The sequence below is a fragment of the Caloenas nicobarica genome, chromosome Z (genome assembly GCF_036013445.1).
Source record: "Caloenas nicobarica isolate bCalNic1 chromosome Z, bCalNic1.hap1, whole genome shotgun sequence".
Taxonomy (NCBI): Eukaryota; Metazoa; Chordata; class Aves; order Columbiformes; family Columbidae; genus Caloenas; species Caloenas nicobarica.
This window is the reverse complement of record NC_088284.1, coordinates 105,848,524-105,872,029: the sequence shown is the minus strand read 5'-3', so window position 1 is coordinate 105,872,029 and position 23,506 is coordinate 105,848,524. Positions and strand designations below refer to the sequence as shown.

Sequence of the window (23,506 nt, the reverse complement as noted above, 5' to 3'; positions counted from 1 at the left end):
AACGTTTTGGAGCACGAGTCTCTAATGTCAGATATCTTTTCAGCTACCTGCATAAGAGGGCAGGTTTTCAGAGGTGATGAGCAAGTGGATTTTCTGAAGACTTTAAGCAGGACACTCAAAGCCTCAGACATTCAGCAGTTTGTTTAAGCAAACTTTAGGAATGCACATGATTAAGACTCCTCCCAAGTTGCCTAAAATTTAAGGCTGCTTGACAGAAAAGCAAAAATATTTTAGTTTCATTCAGTTTAAGTTAAATTTCTTTTTATTACCTCTGTTATTTTTCTAGGGAGCATAACAAACTAAACCACTTCAGGCCAAATCCATCTACATAGGATATATGTCTAAGTACCCCTGACCACGAACTGTCCCATATTGTTGCTCTTTTTACTCTCCTGACTCTAGCTTTTAGAAGTTAAAAGAGAAAGCTGTGAGTAAAATAGGGGAAAAGTACCATTTCCCCCCAACAATATCCATTTTTAAATATGATTTTAAAATCTTTATTCGAAAATGACAACAAAAAATAGAATGTCCTTGAATATTTTTCTTTGGAGAAAAAAAAAGTAATTTACTTTAGAAATGGTTAAAAAAAAATTACAGTGTAACATTAACATGAGACACTATCCATCCAGGAATAATACAGCATCTCAGCTCTGAGTATGAAATGGCATACTGAAATTCAAAGAATTACCCATACATTTTGCCATCTTAGTTTCTTGAGGTTACACTTTGATAACTGCCTGCCTTGAGATGCTGAGTAGCACAGGTTTAACTGAAAGCAGCAACTTTTAACCTAGAGATATGGGAATGGCTTGATAGTTTTGATCTGTACTACTTTTAAAATCCACAGACAAGTGTCTGCTCTACATCACAAACTGCTGCCACCATTAGTGCCTTCAGGTAATAAGCGCAGCAGGAAGACCAAACTTTGATTAATCTTGCCACATCCCACTTGCAACATATTTGCAAGAAAACATGGAAGAAGTACTAATTACCATGGATAATCACAGGGCATCCCTTTCTAAGATTCCTTATGAGAGACCCAACAGGAGAAATGAGGCCACAGACAACATGAAAAATTAGATTAAGTAACTGAAAAAATCTAGATATGTGACAAACTTATTCAGTATGAGCTCAGACATGTGTAGGACTTTCTCCAATTGTTGATTGGGCTGGGATTACATCTCTATAGCTCCGAAGGAGCACTAGGCTAAGACTACTAGCATAAAAGGAATAAAAGTTTTGACACCAGGTTTCATATTTTAATTTTCTCCTTTAAAATAACTTGTTTGCCGAAGCAGTTCAGCTGCCAGAAAGGGAGAAAAGCAAGCAAACTATTCCCTTAAAAGCAATGGCTGTGCTATGCTGCTCAGGTACACAAGGCATCTCTCCAGAACTAGGGAGTGCTGGCTCATTAGAAGCAATTAAAAAACCTCTAAGGGGATTTCAAAAACAACTTCCAAACACAAAACATGCATATATACCACATGCATTTGTTTATGCAGCTGTAATGAGTGATGAAATCCATTTATGAGCTGAAGTCACAAGATTCGAAGCAGGTCTTTGTTTAATCTCAGTAAGTCATGACATTTCCCTACTACTTATAATAACGTGATTTGGATGAACATTTTCAAATGTATGCACCTGGTTTTTCACAGTGCTTACCAATTGCACTTCTCATCTGCTTCGCTGGACACTGAGCAGTCTACTTCTAAGGCAGCACTTTGATTAACCATCCTAAAGACAGAGAAAGAAACCTTGGTTTAGTATAACACATGCGTGTAATTCTTGAATTCATCATATTCTGCAATTCTTACTCAAACTGAGACTCCGTGCAACCTGCAAAGAGTGTAAATAAAAATCAATGAGATCATTAGTGGAACGAACACTTAGAGCATCAGCCCTTCTGTAACCACAAAGTCTATCCAGATGGATGCCCTTAAAAGACTTTAGAGGATTTACTATAGACAACGGCTTTTGTTCCAGCATGTTGCTATGACTTGGAAGAATAAAATAAAGATAAATGCAGCAGTTTGCTGCTTACATTAATGCAGCATTAGTGCCCTGAGTAACAAAGGTAGGACGGAGTATGTGGGGAAAAAAAAAAAAATTAGCACAAATAACTATTGTTACATATGTTTACTGTGTTTATAAACCATGCTAGGCTTTAGATGTATTACTATATAGTTATAACAGTATATGAAAATCAAGACCACATTTTTAGCTTTGATATTAAGAAGAAAAAAAAAAGATATGGTATTTGCCACTGCTGCTCTTGCCATTACACTTCTATTAGCTTTGCAAACAGATCTGATGTTTTGTGAGGATCAGATCAAAACTAAATGAATCTAGGTCTCCTGTTCATATTAACAGAGCTACTTCTTTATATTTCTATTAAGAAGGCAAAAAAAGATTAGACTCCTGATCTGAACAAAAAGGGAGTCTACCTAATGCACAAGAGCAGGACATCCCGGACATAGACAGAATTCTCTTAGCCTTTAAGGTCTGAAGGCAGCTGTTGCTGTCTACATCCATTCTCCATTCTGTTTCTCATGTTTGGTTCACCCACCCATTGCTCTCCAGAGTCCCCAGTGCACCAGGGAAACAGGTGGATTTTACGGCATTGCCAAATCAAGACAGCAGCAGGATATAACGAAAATGCAAGGATCTTTCACCTAGAACGTTTTGTCCCAACCACCCTCTTGTTTATACTCAAAAGCATAAAGTACAAGACACTTTCTTCAGCAGCTTGGACCCAAACTCAGGAGGGTTCTAAAAAGGCCAAAGCAAAATATGCATAACCAGCAAAGTCAACCTATCACCTAACTGGCACAGAGTATGTTGCTATACCTCGCACTTTTTACGATATATTTTTGTTGATGTAGGAAAATAATATGCAGTATTGCCAGCACCTTTCTCACTGTGGAAAAAAAAATCTGAAATTATTATCAACATGAAATAGCCAGGGAAGCACCTTTTCTGCCATTTTCAGATACACGCACCTATTGGATGTGTGTTTATGTTACACGTGAGCACTACATGGACTCAGGAATAGAGGTGACGTTCTCACCAGGACAGTCTCAAGGCCTTGTTGGCTTCCATTTTCTTAGGATGGCTGCATCGCTCCAGTAAAAAAATCACAACATATACAGCCATATCAAACAAGAATCTGTAATATTCTTAATGCTACATCAATTTATAGATGCTAGATATATTCACGATAAAATAAACTCAGATGCAATCTTCCTACCTAATTTCTAAGTCTATTGGGATGATATTTTTTATTCCCCTATTTCCAAAGTCCTGTTCGTTTATTTTCCTTAAGCTTTTTGGGATCTACTGTACCAGCATGCCAGAAAGAAAATTACTGTAACTACTGAAGTCAGAGTAACAACTGAAAAACACATATAAAGTAGAAAACATTATTCAATATGCTAGTCCGTATGAACTAAACCCAGCTAAAAAGCTCTGAAAAGGTACATTAAAAAAATAACTGTGAGAGCGTTAAATAAACAGTTCCCTTACTGGATTTGCTGTAACCGACTAAAACCTTTCTTCCCCTTTCCACATTAAAGGAAAGCCCTAAAACCACATTTTGCATATTTTATTAGCTCAAACCTTTTCTAACCTGGTTCCCATGGCAGAGCAAGTCTAACAAACTTTAAAAAACAAATCTAACATAGTTTTAAAATAACAGTATTAGAATCTGGTGGAGTGTGAACAACAGGACTATCCATAAATGTCTGCTTTTATTCCTAGATCCAGAATGGAATTCTAAACAATTTTAGCCCCTAAGATTCACAGTTTATTGAACGTGAACTTGCACACAAGCTTTAGCAATCAATGTTACCCATCTCGTGCCTCTGACTGCTTTCATCTGAGAGAAGAACTGCAATTTGGAGAAAGAAAAACATTTTTGTGACTGTTTTAAAAATCGTAGTTGAAAGTTTCTTGAAAGGTCAGAAAGCTGGGAGTTATCCTGCTAGAAACAGATTAGCAGGCAGAGGGTATGCAAGGTGGTCAGGGGTGTATGGAAAGTATAATCTATCAGATTGATAGCACCACTATGTATATGGTACAATTATATCTTATCTTCCCAGCCCTGCAACCAAAATAAGCCACATCGAAGTCTTGGAGTCTGATTCTGTTGTCTTTAAGTACACACCCCTTAGGGTGGTGACCCAGGACACACTACACATCTTTTACTCCATGTAAGACAAAATCAAAACAAATATAATCAGTATTTTTCCTTTTAGAACTCTCCCTGAGACTCTTTGATGTGTTTTCCCTAATTGTTTTCTGTTTTTAATCATCACACTCAGGGGTTTCTCTGAGCTTACAATGGTCTAGTTTTTATGCAACCTCTTACATGCGGGCGCCTTCCCAAGCTCCCAACACAGCAACTGCTGTAACAGTACACAGCAACACTACACCAAAGAATACCTTGTCCAAATGAAACCAAAAGGGAAATTTAGATGAGTACATTCTGCTTAGGTTGGAATTTTGGCTCAGACACAAGAGTTAACACTCCCAGTCTTGCAAAAAGAAGAGATACTGAAAATGAAAGTATCTCTTCTACTTCAAAGCTGAAAATCTGGCCACTTCTTTAACACGTTTCTGTGCTCTGGGAAATTTTACTTCTCTGTACCCATTCATGAAGGGGAAATCCTTGGCCATTGCTATGCCATTCACTGATGGGACCTGAGACTCCACCAGCATGATCTAGTACGTGCGGTGTAAAACTAGTTAAATTTCTAATTTCTCTCCGGCTGCTTGCCAATTTTTCTTTGTCTTAGGAGCAATTATTCACATTTACATTTTATCTTGATTGTCTTTATCAATATCCATATTTACATACAGAATCCTTAAACAGATTATCACACTTTTCAGTGTTATCTAAGAGGTGCGTTGCTGTACTACAGTTCTAAAATTTTCCAGATACACTATTAATAAAAAGCCTGAACTTAAAATAGATACTACGCAAAACTCGCATAACTGGAACACCTATAAAATGCCCTGTAAACAGCTGCCCTACATCTGAGCTGCCAGTGGATTCATGAGGTTCTAGAGTTCATTTCCATTTATCAGGTAAGATTTAGTGATACTGCCAATACTCATTTCTTCTCTGCTGTGCCTTGTCAAGACACTGCACGGGGAGGAGCAGGAGCTAAGACAACCTTTCCTTCACGTGGGAAGGTGCCCTGCTAAAATACTGCTTACTGAACCTGACAGCGAGCGTATAAACAACATCAGAGGGAGTGCTCACACATGGACTCCCAACCAAGGGGAGGACAAGGCGGTGAAAGTCAGAGCTATTACAAGACAAATGCAAATTAAAGACACTGTTTTTAATCTCCAGGATACTAAAATATTTTTGTGAGCTCCCAGTGTTTGGGGGAGGAGAGAAGCAGAGAAGGGGGTAGGGGGGCAGTAAACTCTACTGAGACTTCTCTTATGTTTTGTATCCCCTTTTTTGGGAAAATCATTCTAAAAAAAAAAAAGCAAGAGAGGAGTTTGAAACTAACAGAAAAGCACTTGCTAAAAGGTAGCTTGCTCTTCGTAAAACTTCCCATGAGGCCTGAAAAAGCACCCTGAGCATGCACTTTACCAGACAGTTTTGCATATGAAATGCTGTTTGTTTCAGAAACAGTTGTGTATTTTTACCAGGGGGGGGTATTCCTGTCAATTGTCCCCTGATTACTGATCTTCGAGAAGCAAAAAAAAAGTCAGAGCCACCACAAAGATATAAGCATAACTATTAAAGTTCATGGGATTTTCGGCATTCCCCCTTCTTACCCTGAAACTTTAACCCTTAAGTGAATGCTGCTATATATATTTCCTTTGTTTGACTGTCTGGTGGGCCACCTGGAAAGCATCAGTGCTCTAAGAAAAAAACTGCTATTGTTTATGCGGAATTTCCTTAAAACAAAACCGTGCTGCCCATTACCATTTCCCAGAAAGGTATATAGTTCTGTCACCACCCATATCAAATTCAAGTGCAGAGACATGTCTACAGTACGTGCAGCAGCTCAGATAGGCTGGGCTGTTGCAATCCTTTTGCAATCCTGTGCAGAAAACAGAACGTTAACACTGGCATGCTGCTCCCACGCCCTCCCCTTCTCAGGCTTTACATTAACTCAGTGACACCCTGCTAGGCACAAGGTTTATTTACACAACACAAAGTCTTGAGAGAAGCCTTTGTTCCACTGCAATGTTGACAAGGCTTATGAAGCACTAGCGACTATAGTAAAGGTGTCTTAAGACTCAACTGAGGACCACATATGAATGAAATGTTTTGAAACTCGCTTGATCGAGTTTCCAGCTGCAGCGCAATACTTTTAGCCAGAAGCCGTTGCGACAAACTAGCAAAGGTCCTGGCTTTCACGGAGACCAGTGAATTGCAGTAACACAGTGGTTCCACAAGGACTTTAATCCGGGACATGTTGGTGACAGCCTGAAAAGAAGCAAATGTCTCCCTCCCCAGCCATTCAGGTTTTTTGCTGGGATAGATATGAACGGGATGTATTTCCCAACACACTGCACCTCATGGCTGTGTCAGCACAAGGGAGGGGACAGCGTGGGAGCAGGAAGAGGGCAGGACTCCCTCTTATGTCAGCAGCACCGGCCGAAAGCACTTGGGGAACTAATGACATTGTAATTTGTGCTGATTTACGTCTGCTAAAAAGCACTCCTTTTCCTTAAAAATGATTGCTAGATGTATAGCATTTTAAAACTTAACATATATGTAAAAACAGGCAAGAAAGCTTTGGTGCAGATTTATTGGATGGAAGTGTCCAAGGGGGGCTGTAAGCTTCACCTCCCCAGGACTGGCAATATCCACTCCTGCGAGGAGGGAATGGCTGTTGCGCTCCCCCTCTTCTCCAAGGGCTGGGTAATACAGATGAGTTCCTGTATTTCACTTGATCGTCTTCTTGTCAAAGTTTTGGACTAAATATCAAGGCTTTTTCTTCAAAGAAACTATCTGTGATTCTGGAGAGGTGCTGATCGCTGTGCCTCAGCTTCCCCCTTCTGGGAAGCCAACATGTAATACTTCCTCCTACACAGCATTTTGACATTAACAACTCCAAACCATTGTCAGAGCCTCTCACAGCAGAGACTCTAAATGTAAAGGAAAACAAACAAACAAACTCACACCACATCCAAAAAAGCAAGCCCATAGCAATGCAGATATTTGGTCAAATGTCAGAAAGTGACCAGAGAGTGAAAATGGCATAAACCTAAGTGCCAGTATTTGCTCTACACAGTCCTGGGTCCGATTCAAAAGGCACTACAAGGCTGATGAACCAGTAAAAATGTCAATGGTTGATATCCTAAAAGCAAATGGGGCCAGTAACAAATATTTTATACCAATAAGTTAATCCTAGATCTTCTTCCAGATGAAATTACATTCCTTTTTCTGTACCTTTTTCCTTAATGCATGTTTTAAATTAAAATAGTTCATACCCCTTGTACAGCATTTATTCTCCACACACCTGCACACTTTACTAGAACTTCAGTCTCATTATCCCCATTTTACAGGCAGCGAAACCAAGCCACACAGATGCAAAAAGTGATTAAGGGTCATTCAGCGGGGAGGAAAACCAGGCAAGACTGCAGTTCTATCCCATTTGAGTTTATTCTGTTCTCCTGTTTTTCTCTACTGGCATACAGAAAATAAGATTACTTCTCACTATACTCACGAGGTTACATTAAAGAGGTTAACAAATTTTCGTGTCACTTCATACATTCTCTTGGTTGTCTTGAAGGGATATATATTCCCCACAACTACTGCTAGGGGGTAAGGTAAACACTTTGCAGACCAATAACATAAATGTGAAATACACCACTGTTCTTATTAATATTTATGTAATCAACTAGGGCTGAAATCGGCTATCATTGAATTGACCTCAGATCTTTGACATAAATGCCTATTTGAAGCACCTGGCAATGGGCTGTAAGCATCCACACCCAGAACTGCTTTGTCCGGGCTTGCAGTTTTGCCAGCCACACACCTTTTCCTATCCTGACTGTAAGGAACGCAGTAACTGGAAAACATCAGCACAAAACATGCTTATATAGAACGAGGCTACATTGTACCATTAGCTCTAACAACATGAGTGCTTAATCTCTCTCACATGGCTTACCTGAGTCCACAGCCCATTCTCAGCTGAACAGAAGCCTCTCCAAATATGTGCACACTGCAGATGGTACCCAGATCACTAAATACCATCCAGCCATTTTTGGAATGTCTTTCTAGTTGTGCTCTCTAAATTAAAAAAAAAAAAAAGGAGAATTTTAAAAATCTGCATTTCAATTAGCAGCCATCACAGCCCTTAGGCCTTTGCTTTATTATTGTCCTTTTATCATAAATATTTTTCTTGATCTCATGAACTTGTTTCTAATATATTCAAATGTTATGGCTTTTTACACATTTCACACGTTCTCAAAAGTCTGAGTAAACAGTTCTGTGAGCTGACTAACACGTCTGCCAAATGCCCTGCCAGCTGTTGGTGCAGTACTTCCTCCAGCACATATGTGAACAGTGCTCCTGAAAAAACAAGATCTCGAGTAGGGATCAATAGTGATTCTGGACTAAACCTTCTATCTCTCCTTCCTTCTGAAACAAGGGGACATACAGACACTGCAGTGTTGGCAACTGCATACAATTTTTACTAAAGACAAGAGGAAATAACAGCAATTTTGAAGGTTTCAAGTATTCTGGTTCTTCTCCTGTGGAAGTCCTAAGGGGCTGCTGTGGACAAGACCAGGACATTCCCATCCCATGGGGGGACAGGGCTGCCCAGACCAGTGGGGAGCAGCCACGCAGTCACTGGGTGATATTTCAGCTGTGATCACAGATCAGGTTTATTATTAACCAGATGTGATAAAGGAAGAGTAGCATTTTAGTAGCATCTTCTCCAAAACTGAAGTCTTTAAGTCTGCTTGTGCTTTGAGGTATCATCCTACCCAGGCCATGCCCTTTCCTCCCTACAATGCCATCCTTGGCTATTTGGCAACCCTAAGTGCTCCCACACCGTGACTCCAACGCAAATGACTTGTCATCCAGGGTGAATGTTTCCATTTGCATGACATGAGCAGGCACTCTGTAAACTTCCCCACAGGCTCCGCCACTAGAATCCCTGGGAAGGAGCAACCTGCAGGACCTACTTTCACTGTTCAATGCTTTCTCTGTTTACTGCCACCACTGTCAGAAACATTACCGGAATTCAGACAGGTGTCCTTACATCTGTCAGCCACCAACCACTGGTGACATTCAGTAACAGAAACTCCCAGTCCACGTCCCAGCCTGAACCCACAGCACGGAGAAGGAAAGGTTGATTGCTCACTGGAAATCCCTCATCTCTGTGGTGTTCTACACTAGGCATTTTTGGTCTCACACAGACTTGCTTCCTTTCCTTCTCCTGTTGCAAGCGCTGCTTTATCCCAGGTTGCCAGGAGCCTACTGTTCCAACAGCTGCTAAGACAGAGTGAGGTGTCGACTTTGACAGGATGCCAGATTGTTTATTAATTAAAAATCCAAGCATTTTGTATCCATTCCGAGACCCTAATCACAACCGAGCTATTTTACCAAGGGCTCTGAATGGTTAAATGCAGTTACTCTGAAGCTTTCAGTCACAACTGGCAACCATAAATCAATGTATTTTGTTGCCACTACTTACTTTTATACATGTTTATTCACACATCAAAACTCCAGAAAGCTGCCTTCAGTTCTCCACAGTGAAACTGTAATATCTGAACAAATGCACACTTCCAGAGGGATCTTTGTCCTCGAACATGGTAAATATCTTTTCAAAGGTGTTCTTCTGTCTCCCCACCACTCAGCATTAATATGCTTCTATTAGTATGGTACATTTTTTCATGCTGTCAGATCACAATGCTGAGTGCAGCCGTCTGCTTCCCATATGCCACACGTCCTCCAGTGCCTCCTCTGCTCCTTACCTTCACTCTTCGGGCTCCTGCCGCGGATCAGCTGTTATTCTGCCAGCCTTCTTCATGCATAGAGGATTTTTCCGACTGTAAGCTCCACAGGACGGGAACTTTGCCTATTTCTCTGTTTCTTGGAGCACAAGGTATGCTATGGTATAGAAATAATGAACACAGAGACATTAATGGTGTGACATTTAGATTTTTAACACCCTAAAAAGCACAGGGAGCAAGGCCTCAGGGTTCTGTTCAGACTCCTCTCTAGACAAGGTAGTTAACTTCTATTTGGTCAGGTTTTTTATAAAAAATTATACAATATATACAGTTGTTCAAACAAAAACATATCGTTCATTACTTATTTGAAAATCTACTTCTGAGCACTTGCAGTGACCACTGAAATCCTCTATAAAACTAGCTGGGAATGGGAAAAATAGTAGTGAGAAATCTAGCATAACTAACTATTGGGTAAAGAGGAGACCACTCTATCATCCTATCTACCTTAGAGACAATCATATCAAATCTTTCATTCACATGTTGCACATAAACATCCAGGGTTTGAATTGCTTGGGCAGCGTTCTAAAGAAAACGGAAAATGTTTTTAGTGGTTCCTCCCTTACTTCTGCAGCCTTTCTCTGTGTTTCGAGTCACTCTTCCTGTCCTGCCCCAAAGGTAACCCAACAGGTCTTGCAAAGTCTCCTAACTTTGCCCCACCTCCATCACTCACAATCTTGCCTCTCTAACTAACTCATTTTCCTCCATTCCACCAACTATTAGTTTCAAAGAAATCCAGAGATTAATTAAAATGATTGGTGAGATGAGTAGGTGAGGAGGACAGGCTAAAGGGCTTGACAAGAAGAAAGATGAAAAGGACTAAACGCGTACAGCTTGGTTATGAGATGACTAATTGAGGGTGGAGGAGATGGACATGATATTCATTTACAAGTGCCTATAGTTCTGAGGAACCTTTTTCATGTGCAAACTGAAGACTAGCGCAAGACTAGCGCTCCGTCTTCTTACACAGATCTGGTTCCAGGGTCCTTTACTTCGAGCCATGAGTCCCACTGTTCCTCCAGCCAATGCATTCCCACCCTTCTCTTGTATGCTCCATTTTTTTTTTTCAGCTCAGCTGTCAGTCACATTTAGTTCCTGGATCTCTACCTGGCCACAAGAGCCCTACTGGGAGCAAAGAGCAAAAGGAGAGGCCACGGAAGCTGGGGGTGGATGAGGTGGCACTTGTTTGCCACACCTCTGCTGCGCTGCAGACTGAGGTGGACTTGAACCGACTAAGAAAACACACCTTGAGGAAACAGGGAGGAACTGGGAGCAAGAGCACCTGTGAATTATTTTACCTCCACCTGGCCTAAGGAAACTCTGTTCCTTGTGTCCTCTCACCCCCAGCTTCTTTTGCTATGTAGTAAATGTAGTAAATAGAATGTAGTAGTAAATAGAATGTAAATTTGTATGTAGTAAATAGAATACTTGCTCCTTCTGACTCTTCAAACTCTTGCCTCCCTCAACTGCAGACACCTGCTCTATAGTAATTCCTTAAGCAAGCGAAAAGCAGTATGAGAAGATCCAGTAATTCCTGCTCTTATTCACTTCATGCAGAGATGAAGCAGGATATCACATTTGAAAGCATGAAGTTAGTGAAAAAAAATAAAATAAAAAAATCTATATAATGAAAATAATTGTCTATATAAAAAAATATTGTGGAAACATCTCTGATGAGGGGAAAAAGCAAGATGATCTAATAGATCTAAGTTTAAAAGAAAAACTGTATGGAAACAAGCATTTTATTTCTGCGAGCATGTGAGCACTGTTTCCAATATAAACTGTGATTGATCCTTTTTTGTTTTGGTTTGGGTTTTTTGTTTTAGTTTGGTTTGGGGGTTGGTTGTTTTTTGGTTTTGGTTGGGGTTTTTTGTGTGTGTGTGTGTGTTTTTTTTTTCTTTTTCAAATGGTCTAGAAATAAGCCAAAAGCATTTGTGATACAGGAGTAAAACAAAATAACAAACCCATTTATTCCTGGACCCCAAATATAATTCAGATGGATGAGGTATGTATAAGAAACTTTAATTTGTCTGTGAAAAGCCATTTAATTATTCAGATTATCTGACTGACTCAGTCAGCCTTGTATTGATTGATTAGAGAACTTTATAAATCAAAATCTTCCTTACTGCTGCCCAAAGCATCTGCCTTTCACGACAACAGAGATATATAGTTCATTTCCAATCCCTACCCACAAGTTAGTTTACTGAGACATGTAAATGGCTCTGGTTTATAAATGGGTCAGTAAGTGTTCGTTCTTACTACTAAAGGAGTATTTACTTAAGGACATCAGGAAAGGGGGGGAAAAAAGCCCAAAAGTAATAGCTGTTTAATAAATCAGGGCATAGTCACCAAAATTCCCAGCTCCTTGGCTGATGGCCATGAAGGATCATGGTCTCTGTACTCACAGGGCCCACTGCTGATCTGCAGTGCTCAGCAATTGTCGGGGGGAGAACCTGGGGCTGAAATCTCAGCTGAGACCTCTGTAACCACCCACTCACCAGTCAGTCCTGAATTAGGAGCAGAGAAAATCCCCTCAGAGCAGCAAAGGGCATTTGTCTTTCATTTCAGAGCTCTCCTGCTAGGCACAACCTTTATGACCAGCTTGACTGTCTATTGCTAGCCTCAACCAAATAACCTCTAAGTGAGTAGCAATTAACATAATGAATGGACTGATGGGTGTCCCCTATAGCTACAGGCCTCAGTAGCAACATGTTTCTGGCAAACTGGAATGTCTAGTCCTGAAACTCCACCTCTGTTCAAGGAAGGAAGTAGAAAACTAAAATGGGCGGGGGATTAAAAAAAAAAAACAAACAAAACCCCAAAAACCAAAAAACCAAAAAACTTTAAGCTGATATCTCCAGCCTGATCCAACACTCACTGAAGCTAGTGAAAAACTTGCGTTGGTATCAGTGAGGCTGAACTGGACAGACTACAAGGGCAAATTTTGCTAGGTTACACAAATATGTATTATATTAGAGTGGTTAAGGCTACACTGACCATGTTCCTTGTAGTCTGAACTCGGCTTTCCAGTACAAAAGAAACATGCAGGAAAACCAAAAAAAGATAAACCAAAACAAAATAACTCTAACAAATTAAATATGTCAACAATTAACCAGAACAAACTTAATTAGTATTATTTGTCTACACAAAAACCTGACTAAAGCAAATTATTTGCATGGCTTGCTATGTAACAGAAAAAAAGGATCCTTTTGGCTTAATTTAAAAATAATTTTTATTTAACAATAAGAACTTCCACACAGCAAACTACTTAAAATTCATGTCTTATATTTCTCCAGAATTTTCTTCCTGGTGTAGACAAGCTCTTTAATAAACACCAAACTGCACGCTGACACAAAAGAGACAGATCATTTATGGACTATCTTGGGGGAGCTTTAACGCAGCGAGGGCCAACACATCAGGTCCGACTAGATACCCCATCTCAGCCAGGAGCCACGGGTGGATACCTGGAGAGGCAAACAAACCCAGGGCAGCACTCAGCAGTTTCGCCTCAGGATGCTCTCCCAGGCGCAAGCCATTTGCAGCTTTGGGATTTCCAGAGCCAGAGATGCACTGTGTTCGATAGCCCTTAAGTGACTTCTCTTCTGTGAATTCATCTAATCACTTTAAAATCCCTCAGTCCACACAGCACTCTTGCCAAGGAGTTCCACCACTTAACTACAATTCTGTGAAGATATTTGTCTCGTTTGTTCTGAACCTGCCAGTTTCATTTGATGCCCCTTGGCTCGTGTGCCAGAAGAGTCAGTCACTGGCCTCTATTTATCTTGTATGTAAAGATTAAAAAGGAGTTAAACAACTGCTTATAGCATTCACTGCATTCATGAATTTTAGAGACTTTTTTGTGCATATGCAGTAGCCTACTGCTGCTTGGCAAAACTCTTTGCCACGGAAGGTACAGCAGCAGTTGAGTAATTTTGAGTTACCCGCAACACAGCCAGGTGCTGCCTACGTGAAGGTTGTGTGTAGACCAACAGCACACAGTGACCCCACTTCCCAGCCAAAACCTTGTATTTTGTGCCACAGACTGTTCACACAAAGGTGCAAAGAAGCGCATGTATTATTTGCATAATTCCAGTTAGCACATGAAGTAGCACCAGTGCTCATCCTGTGGTCAAATGAACTCAGGTGGGAACGGCAGAGGAAAATGGAGAATGAAAAAAAAAAAAAAAAAATCAACAACTTCAAACAGGGGAGCTAGACCTTCACTTCTCTTTCACAGCTGCTTGTGTTTCTGTTTGCTTCCTATACTGTAACTGGTAATTATGTCATTATGTCTAGGAAAAAATAGCACTGGAGAATTTGAAAGTGTTTTTTCAAACCCAGACGTAAGTTTGTCAGCTCCACATATTGTAAAAAGTGATCGAACCCGATAGACCGAGTTCTTCACTGACATAAAAAGCAGGACCACCCAAAACCAGCAGGTACCAGCTTTGTGTTGCAAGTGCAAGCAGCACTTATTGCACTCTCGGCAACATCATACAAAAGTTCACCTCCTCAGTCTCTATCCTACCTGTATTGTCACCGCCTGTCCTTAAGTAGCTGGTGCACTTTACTCCAGAGGTAGCTGCTTGTCAACATTCGCAAATTCACAACCTCCCATGGAGAAGGGTGTGTGCAGGGCAAGGTGAGGAGGGGGAAGGTAAGAAAAACGAACCCAGACAGTCGGGCACACCCTTTTATTAGAGAGATGTACTACACTGATGCATCCCACGTTCAGCGCACAGCAGTCACAGTGAACCAGAGATCACCCATCTGTTGCTCCGAGTGAACATGCCAGCACAGACTTTTCTCCTCGACCAGGATCCTTCAACTCCAGCCTTTATTTTCCCTGCCGGGCAACCTGTACTTCCACAGTAATACCAGGGCACTCGTTCTAAAATTAGGCCGTCGCTGTCCCCTCCCCTTGGAGAACGACTTTAGAGAAACCCATCTGGAACCAGGCTTTTTCTTGTCAGGTTTTATTTCCCCTCTCTGTTGTCCTGACACGCTTTCGGGGCCGGGAATTCTCACAGCCGATCACTGTAACGACAAAGCCCTGGCCCTGCGTACACCCCCACAGCGATCAGGCGGTATCGGACGAAACCCGCAGCACCCAGCCGCGCGGCTCCCCCTGGGCTGAGCGTCCCGCGGGGCCCGGGGGCCCTCAGCCCTGCAGGAAGGCGGCTGAGCGCCCTCCGCACGGCCGGCGGCGTTGGCGCTGCTCCGGGAGCCGGGACGCCCTTCCCGCACGCCGGGGCTCCCTCGAGATCCGCCGTCCCCAGCTCGAAAGCGGCCGCGGGCGCAGCCCCGGGCACGCCCGGCCGGGGGGCCGGGAGGCGCTGGGCCCCTCGGCGGGACGGGCGCGTGGGCGGGGGCCGCCCCGCAGCGGTTGGTGCCCGCCCTGGCCCCGGCACCACCCCCGGCTCTGCCTGGAAGCCGCACGGGCGGCGGGACGGCGGCGAGGAAGGGAAATCACGTGAGGCCTCCCCCGGAGCGCCACCTGAAGGGCCGTACCACAGACGGCGGGCAGGGGGGGGGGAACAGCGGAGGACGACAGGTCGAAACACGCCGGCGCACGGCGGAACGCGGCCCGCCTCCAGCCCGCCGCAGGGACCGGCCGAAAAACAAACAAACGGCCGTGAAAACAAACAGGGGGAGGCGACGGCTTGCGGGCGACGGCCGCAGCGGAGCGAGGGGGCTGAGCGGCGCCCCCGCCCCTCCGGCGGGCGGTTGGTACGTGGCCGTTGAGGAGGCGCCGCCGGCGGCCAACCCCGCTCGCGCTCTGGACGCGGTAACCAGATATTCAAAAACAATACGTCAGCCCACAATGCCCCGAGCGGCCGCCAGCATTACCTCATCCCACAAGGCCCCGCGCCGGCCCTGAGAAGCTTCTAGGGGCGGGGTGGCCATGGCGACCGGCTGATATGCACCGGGCCGGGCCAGCGGCCCGCCTCCCCCGGGAGAGGCGGCGGCAGCCAATGGGGAGCCCGCGGGGTGACATCATGGGCTATTTTTAGCGGGCTCCCGGTCGCTGATAAGTGAAGGGCTGCACGCCGTGAGCGGGCTCAGAGCGCGGGGCGGGCAGGCGGCAGCAGCGCGAATCCAGCCGCCGGGTAGAGGCGAGCGGAGCGGGCAGAGCGCGGCCGCGGCCAGCACAGCAGCGCGGAGCCGGGGTGGGCGCGCAGGAAGGCGGGGAAAGTACTCGCGGCAACTTGTGGCGCCGGAGTAGCGTCTCGGCCCCGCGGCGGCAGCAGGAGAAGGAGGGCGGCGAGGCGGCCGGCTGAAGCCCCGCGCCGCCAGGCCAGGCGGACTCTCAGCGCGGCGGCGGCAGGGACCGCGGGCCCGGCCCGCGCCGGGAGGACTCTCCGCGCCCGGCGAGAAGTAAGGCTCGGATTTCTCCTTCCTTCCTTCCTCCCTCCCTGCGCGGCCGGGAGGTTTCGGGTGGCCGCGCGGAGCGGAGCGCAAGCGGCGGCCGGGCAGCTTCTCCGCGCTGCCGCAGCTCCCGGCGCCACTCCGCGGACTGTGTTCTATGAGTGCAAAGATGGAGCCTACTTTCTACGAGGATGCCCTGAACGCCAGCTTCGTGCCGCCGGAGAGCGGCGGGTATGGATATAATAACGCCAAAGTGCTGAAGCAGAACATGACGCTGAACCTGTCCGACCCATCCAGCAACCTGAAGCCGCACCTGAGGAACAAGAACGCCGACATCCTCACGTCCCCCGACGTGGGACTCCTGAAACTGGCCTCGCCTGAGCTGGAGCGGCTCATCATCCAGTCCAGCAACGGGTTAATCACCACCACGCCGACCCCGACGCAGTTCCTCTGCCCCAAAAATGTTACCGACGAGCAAGAGGGGTTCGCGGAAGGCTTTGTGAGAGCCCTGGCGGAACTGCACAACCAGAACACCATGCCCAGCGTCACCTCCGCCGCTCAACCTGTTAACAGCGGCATGGCACCTGTGTCCTCTATGGCCAGCAACAGCAGCTTCAACACGAATTTGCACAGCGAGCCGCCGGTCTACGCCAATCTCAGCAACTTCAACCCCAACGCGCTCAACTCTGCACCTAACTACAATGCAAACAGCATGGGCTACGCACCTCAGCATCACATAAACCCCCAGATGCCGGTGCAGCATCCCAGGCTTCAGGCTTTAAAAGAAGAGCCTCAGACTGTACCTGAAATGCCAGGGGAAACTCCTCCCCTGTCCCCTATTGACATGGAGTCACAGGAGAGAATCAAAGCTGAGAGAAAACGCATGAGAAACAGAATTGCAGCATCCAAATGCCGGAAAAGGAAGTTGGAAAGGATTGCCAGGTTGGAAGAAAAAGTGAAAACTTTGAAAGCCCAGAACTCAGAGCTGGCATCCACTGCCAACATGCTCAGAGAACAGGTTGCACAGCTTAAGCAGAAGGTCATGAACCATGTCAACAGCGGGTGCCAGCTAATGCTAACACAACAGTTGCAAACATTTTGAAGAGACTGTCTTAAATGAGAACTGTGGTATAACTAAAACAAAAAACCAAAAGTGGCAGATGCATAAAGCTGATGGGAAAAGCTGAAAGGCTGAGTCCTGCCTGTGCTCTGCAAAGCGCATGTGTGGAAAGACTGGCGAGCCTTCAGCTCGAGTTAGTGGTGAAGCAGCCAGCACCACTCCGAGAAGTGCTGTTCCTGCCCAGATGAGATGTCAGATCTTCGTTTAACATTGACCAAGACCTGCATGGACCTAACATTCGATGATCATTCAGTATTAAAGGTTAAACTGCAATAGAAACTGTAGATTGCTTTATGTAGTATTCCTTAAAAAAAAAAAAAAAAAAAGTGGGAGGGAGGTTTGTGGGAGGCTGATAAACAAAAAAGAACTATTCTGCCTGCCTTCAAGTAAATTGTGTATGTACATATCTTTTTTTATTTTATTTTATGAAAGTTGATAATTGTCAATAAACTACTTCATGACTTTGTAAGTTATTTTTATGTTGTTTATTTGGGCACTGCCCAGTATTGTTTGTAAATAAGAGGCTTTTTTTTTTTTTTAGCACTCTGAGTTTACCATTTGTAATAAAGTATAATTTTTTAATGTTTCTGTTTCTGGAAAAAATCTAGAAGGTTCTATTATATTTAAGAAAAATAAAAGAATTAAAATGCATTTCCCCCTCACACTTTTTTTTTTTTGTTAGTACCTGAGTTGGGAAAATGCCCTTTATGCCAAGTTCTAAAGGGTAAGGATGATGTTAGACTCGCTCTGTAACTACAGGCATGTCCTGGAGAATGTGTGAGGAGAAGGAGAAGCCAGATCCTGATCACCAAACTAATACAACTTTTTGAATTGTTCTGAAGGTCTAGTTCCCCAATCATAACCTGAGTAGCTTGCCCGCCCTATTCTAGTGACCTGCTTTAGCCAGCTAATGTCAAACAGGTTGTAGAGTGGTAGAAAGCCAGTGTATGAAATTGCTCCATAATCGGAGCAACTGGCTGCTTGACCTGACATGCTTTTTATTAAATTAATGCCCTCAAGAAGATAAGACAAGTGACTTTATTTAAAAAAAAAAAAAAGTGCTGTAGACTTTAAAAATAGAAACATTTGCCTTTATTCCTGTGTGTCTTCCTAGGTAGGAGGTGATCTTTGTTTACGACAATGCTGTTGTCAACAGGAAAATAATTTTATAACCCTTTCCCTATCTTGAGATCCTTTCCCTTTTGGGTGTTACTCTGGGTTCTAAACTTTTTAGCAACAGAAAAGCTGGGAAAACTGAACCTAGTGCAACATGAAAAGTGCAGCATGTTGAAAAACAGCAACTCCTGTTCCTTGTTTTCAGCAACTTTTTTAAAATAGCAACTTCTCTGGCACTTCCCATGTATTTTTTAGAAAATAATCTTGGTTTTTAGTGACAATATAAATATATACCTTAGAAACTTGCTACTTAACTCATTGTGGGGGTGGGGAGCAATTATTATACCAGGATTTTCAACACTGTACCCAATTAATTTAGTTTAATAAGCATATATTTGAAAGGAGACCAGATGTTTTCCTGCTTGCTGTCTAGAGCCAAACATCTAAAAGGAAATGGATGCTATCGAAAGATAGCCAGAAAATATTAGAAATCAGCTATTAGTGAATGCTAATATTTTTAGAGCAGGCAGTCTTAAAACTGTCTTTTTTCCTTAAAATAGGAATAAGCATAATTTTAGCTGAAGTGACAGTCTTATTTAAGGTCGCTTCACAAGATTACATAACTGGAGATAATATATACACCTTTACTGTTATCAGAATGATACCCTGAAACTTGCAACTACTGTGGGTCACATCCTTACAGGAAGCATAGAAGTACCTTTCCTGTAACTTTTTCTTTTTTCCACTCTCATATTATATGCATTTTATCATGAGGGGTTGTTTTAATGTTCAAAATATAATACTATGATAATCTCCTTCCACGTCATAATCCAAGTGTCAAGGTAGGCACTGTTTAGGTGGTGTTTGCTGCTGTCAGAGGAATACAACTGTAATAACACCAACCAAACAAAGGGTTACTAGGAGGATACTGTAGTTTGCCAAGAGTACATTCTGCTGATGTCAGCAACCCGGAAGGTAAGTTGATTTTGACCATATGTAGGAATAGACAGCAGAGGGATAATACACAGCATTGCTGGGTGTGGTTTTACAGGGATTTAGCAAGTGCCAACTAGCAAAATAAGCAGGGCAAGGAGATTAATTACATGCAAAGGTGCATGTTTAACTCCCAACAGTGCTGGGTTATGGAACTGATGTTATTAGCAAGCATTTTGCTTAATGACCTAATTACGTAAAAAATAAATACATTATATAAAATACTATGTTAATTAAATGCAGCTGAGTGACAGTCTGCTCCACCCTATCCTAATACGCACATAGAGACATTTAGCGTTGCAGTTACGTGTTTTCTCTCTCAAGGACGACATTCTGTAGCACAGGCAAAAAAGTTACTGCGTAATAGCGCAGCTCGTTAAGTGGGCATCCTCTGACAGGTTGGTTTCTGTGGCATGAGTTCCTTGACTTGATCCAGCTCAGGAGGTACTGGTGTCCCGTCACGGAATCTACCGTTAAACAAGGCGGTTTTTAGTGCCAGCGCTGCAGTTTCACAAGGAGAAGAGGCGACTAAGCTGAACACTTTCTTTGGTCCCACAGCTCGTTTGAGGATCAGGCCTAAGACAGGGCAAAGTAAGTTTATGTTCCCTCCACCTTCATCTGTTTTGTAAACAGTGTGGTGGGCTACGAGCCTGTTGCTATCTGGTTCACTTTAGCACGGATTACAATTCAGCACTCTTAGTATATTACTAGATCACTCAGTGATCAATATGCACAACTGTAATTAAAGACGTGCATGCATTTGTATGTGGTGAAATGCAAAGTTTTAATGCTCACTTAACTGCTGAGATTAAAATTGCTTAATGCATTATGTGCCTTACTACTATAAGGAATGGTCAGGTCTCTTTGAGATTCAGAGAGAAACTCTCTTTTTGTTGCCCCAGCTGTACTCACAAGGGAATATTTTGCAAATAACAGCATTGTGAACATGTATTTTGTTTGGCTGTGAGTGTTGTCAACGGATTCAGGAAGTGAAGTCAGAAAAGGCAGGGTTTCAAACAGGGCAGGCTACACAGAACTGCCTAGGCAAAGAGCCTCTAATCAGAACAATATGTTTGGGACACAGAAGTATTAATTAGAATTTGGGTCTGTACTAAACCAAACAAAATCCTCACACTTCTATTCCATCAACAGAAGTGGGCTACAAGAGGAGTTTGGCCATGATGTCTCACTGAATAATTTTAAATCCAAAGTACTTGTCATTACAGAAATAACAGTAACAATCTAACTTATTCTGCAGTGGGAAAGAGTTACATACCAGGCAGTTTCAATCTCAGAACACAGTAGCAGTTACTAACAGAGTCCCCATCCTTGAATTGCCTACGTTTCCTGACCTCAAAACACAGCACTTTACATATCAGCCTAAGGCAGCATGTACCCATTTAACAATGAAGTCTGGAGAACCAAGAGATGCCTTAGCTATCTTTCAATTTTATAGGAAGCTGTCAAGAAATACAGATAGATAATATCCCTCCAAACCTATTGGAAAAAGAACTGACAGTTTTTTTCCCATGCAGAAGCCTAAGAGATCCATTCTAATAATTACTTTCTGAAAAAAGTATATAGGCCTTTCAATGAAGTACATTGCTGCATACGCATCAATGATCATACCCCACAACTCTGCAGGAAGCAAAGAATCCAACTTACAGACACGCAGGTTACTATACAGCAGGCTTACATCATTTATCTAGTATCACACAGCATGTATGGAACTTGCACGGTGGAGTGTGGAGCCTGGACCAGTGTCAAAATCGGAAGTTATAGAGCTGGATCCACACAGTGCTCTGCCTGAGCGCACAACCCTGACCAACGCTCTGGGGTTATCAGCCCAGGCAGCGTCACTGGATGGACTGCGGAGGTAGATGGACCAGCTCAGGCTGGAACAAGCTTGGGCATCGGTGGAGTGCACCACAGAGTGCGGTGTACCATGTCCATGAGAAGTACAAGGCAGAACTGAAAAAAAAAAAAATAACACTTATCTTTAATATCAAGCCTAGCGCTTTCTCTGTTCTCCATCTCTTCCTCTCTAGCCCTGCTCCTAAAACTTAGGTGTAACAGTGTAGAGTTACCCACATTAAGAAACTAAAACCAGTTCAGGCGAAGTTTGCTGTGTAGAAAAAAAAAGGTTGCAAACATCGTAAGCAAACACAAAACATTGCTGACAGGCAGATGGACAGCAAGGAAATAATATTTGAAATTATCACATACACAAACCCATTATGAAACAGAATATACCTTAGTAACATCTAGCATTAGCTTAGGGACAGAAACAAGGTAGTATTAGCCTTCCAACCAAAGCAAAGGAAAATTCAAAATGAAGGTGGTTTGCTTTTTGAGACAGTAATTCTTCCAGGAAAGCACTTGTTCTTTAGAATTACGTGCACTGCCAACACCAGTGTCTGCACCCAAGGACTGGTGGCAATCCTAATTCTACACATATACGTTATTGTTGACATGACATTCTAATATCTCCTCTGAACAGAGAATGGTGCTTCTTACAAAGGGAACTTGTAGAAAGTCATCATATAATTTACCGTGAAAGCCTCTGACTACTTAAACAGTTTTAGAGTGGTTTTGCACAGCAGGGCCCTCTTTTCCAATTTTGCACATTATTCTTGGCAGTACATTTTTGTTAAGGAACAATGGAGCTACAAAAATCAAATAAGCTGTTCATCATAGTCCCTTCTGTCCTTAAATATTCTGAAATACTAGAAACACAGTTACAATGGGGAAGAATGCCTTTTTAAAAAGTTGATTAAATATTGAAAGCACTGCTAATTTTCTTAGTTATCGAGTAACAACAGACATTAGGAGAAAACAAAATAAAAACCTAAGTCACAAAAATTAATAAAGTGAGTAACCTATTTCTGAAATCCAATACAGAACTTGATAGGTTATAACGGACCTGATCAATCCAAATCTCTACAAAATACCTAGAAACTAACTCTAAACAAAAGTGGAGGAAGAACTAAAACTTCTTTTCCTCAGTCTCACAATTATTTTGTGTTTTGAGCCTTGTATTCTCCAAGGAATCTTTAGGCTGATTCCTTAAACAAAGGCACCAATGACTTGCTAGAAATTCCTCTGAACTGTGAGCTTTCTTCCTTATTCTCTTTTAAATTAAAACCAATTCCTGTGAAACCTGGCAGGGTAACACCGAAGATGTGGGAAACACGACACAATTCCAGCAGGTGGAGCTCAAAAGCAAACAGTCCTGGCACAAGCTGCAGAGATGCCTGCAACAGGAGCTTTTGCTCAGATGGTGTAGTAGCCAGAAAAGTCTTCAGATGAAAGTCGCTATCAGGCAAATGTACTAAAAAAGACTAAGTTTAACAGCTTCCCTGTTCCCCAATCCTTCATCCTTTTAATCATGGAATAATTAGTTATTTCAGAGGACACTAAGGATTCAAAAACCAGTGCCCACGGCTATTTTCCTGAATTCTCATCCATGACGATTCATTAGTGGGCATGACTTTTAGATATCTGCTGTTGTCATGCAGATAAGAAGTTTTCAATTGCCACTGAATGGGTTACCGGTAGGGTTAAAAAAGCATGGCTTAGGACCACCAAAATTGGAGCCTACCTATTTTGAGTGATGTGATTCTCAAAGTTGCTCAGCCTCTGTATCACTACAAATCAAAGCACCTTGGCAACTATAAAAATTTCATTTTCATTTGTGTCCAAAAGTAGTTCTATAACTTTTAACGGTATTAAAAATTGTGAGCTATGGTATCTACCTCACAAGCTCTGGTTGTTGCTTTATTTTCATTTTGAGAAGGCAAACACATAAAGTTCCTTTTTAAATGAAGCCATAACACGTTAATGATACAGCTCGGGTTTTCTTCAGTTTTAACTCCTGACACCTAAGTTATGTAGCTAGGTTAGGAGGCACCACAG

The 23,506-nt window shown here is 42.9% G+C and overlaps 2 protein-coding genes across 2 annotated transcripts in view; one reads left to right on the top strand and one right to left on the bottom strand.

Moving 5' to 3' along the window:
* Positions 1–23,506, bottom strand: part of FGGY (FGGY carbohydrate kinase domain containing) — a 308,149-nt gene that overhangs the window by 265,437 nt on the left and 19,206 nt on the right. Inside the window, exons 2-4 of the mRNA XM_065657199.1 lie at positions 9,958–10,093; positions 8,142–8,263; positions 1,663–1,734 (exon numbers count right to left, since the gene is read on the bottom strand). The gene's annotated coding sequence lies outside the window, so the exon portion shown is untranslated. The remainder of the gene's footprint in view (positions 1–1,662; positions 1,735–8,141; positions 8,264–9,957; positions 10,094–23,506) is intronic.
* JUN (Jun proto-oncogene, AP-1 transcription factor subunit) lies at positions 16,038–18,019 on the top strand. Its single transcript, XM_065657669.1, has one exon. It carries the CDS (start codon positions 16,520–16,522, stop codon positions 17,462–17,464), a length of 945 nt encoding a protein of 314 aa, XP_065513741.1. The 5' UTR covers positions 16,038–16,519; the 3' UTR covers positions 17,465–18,019.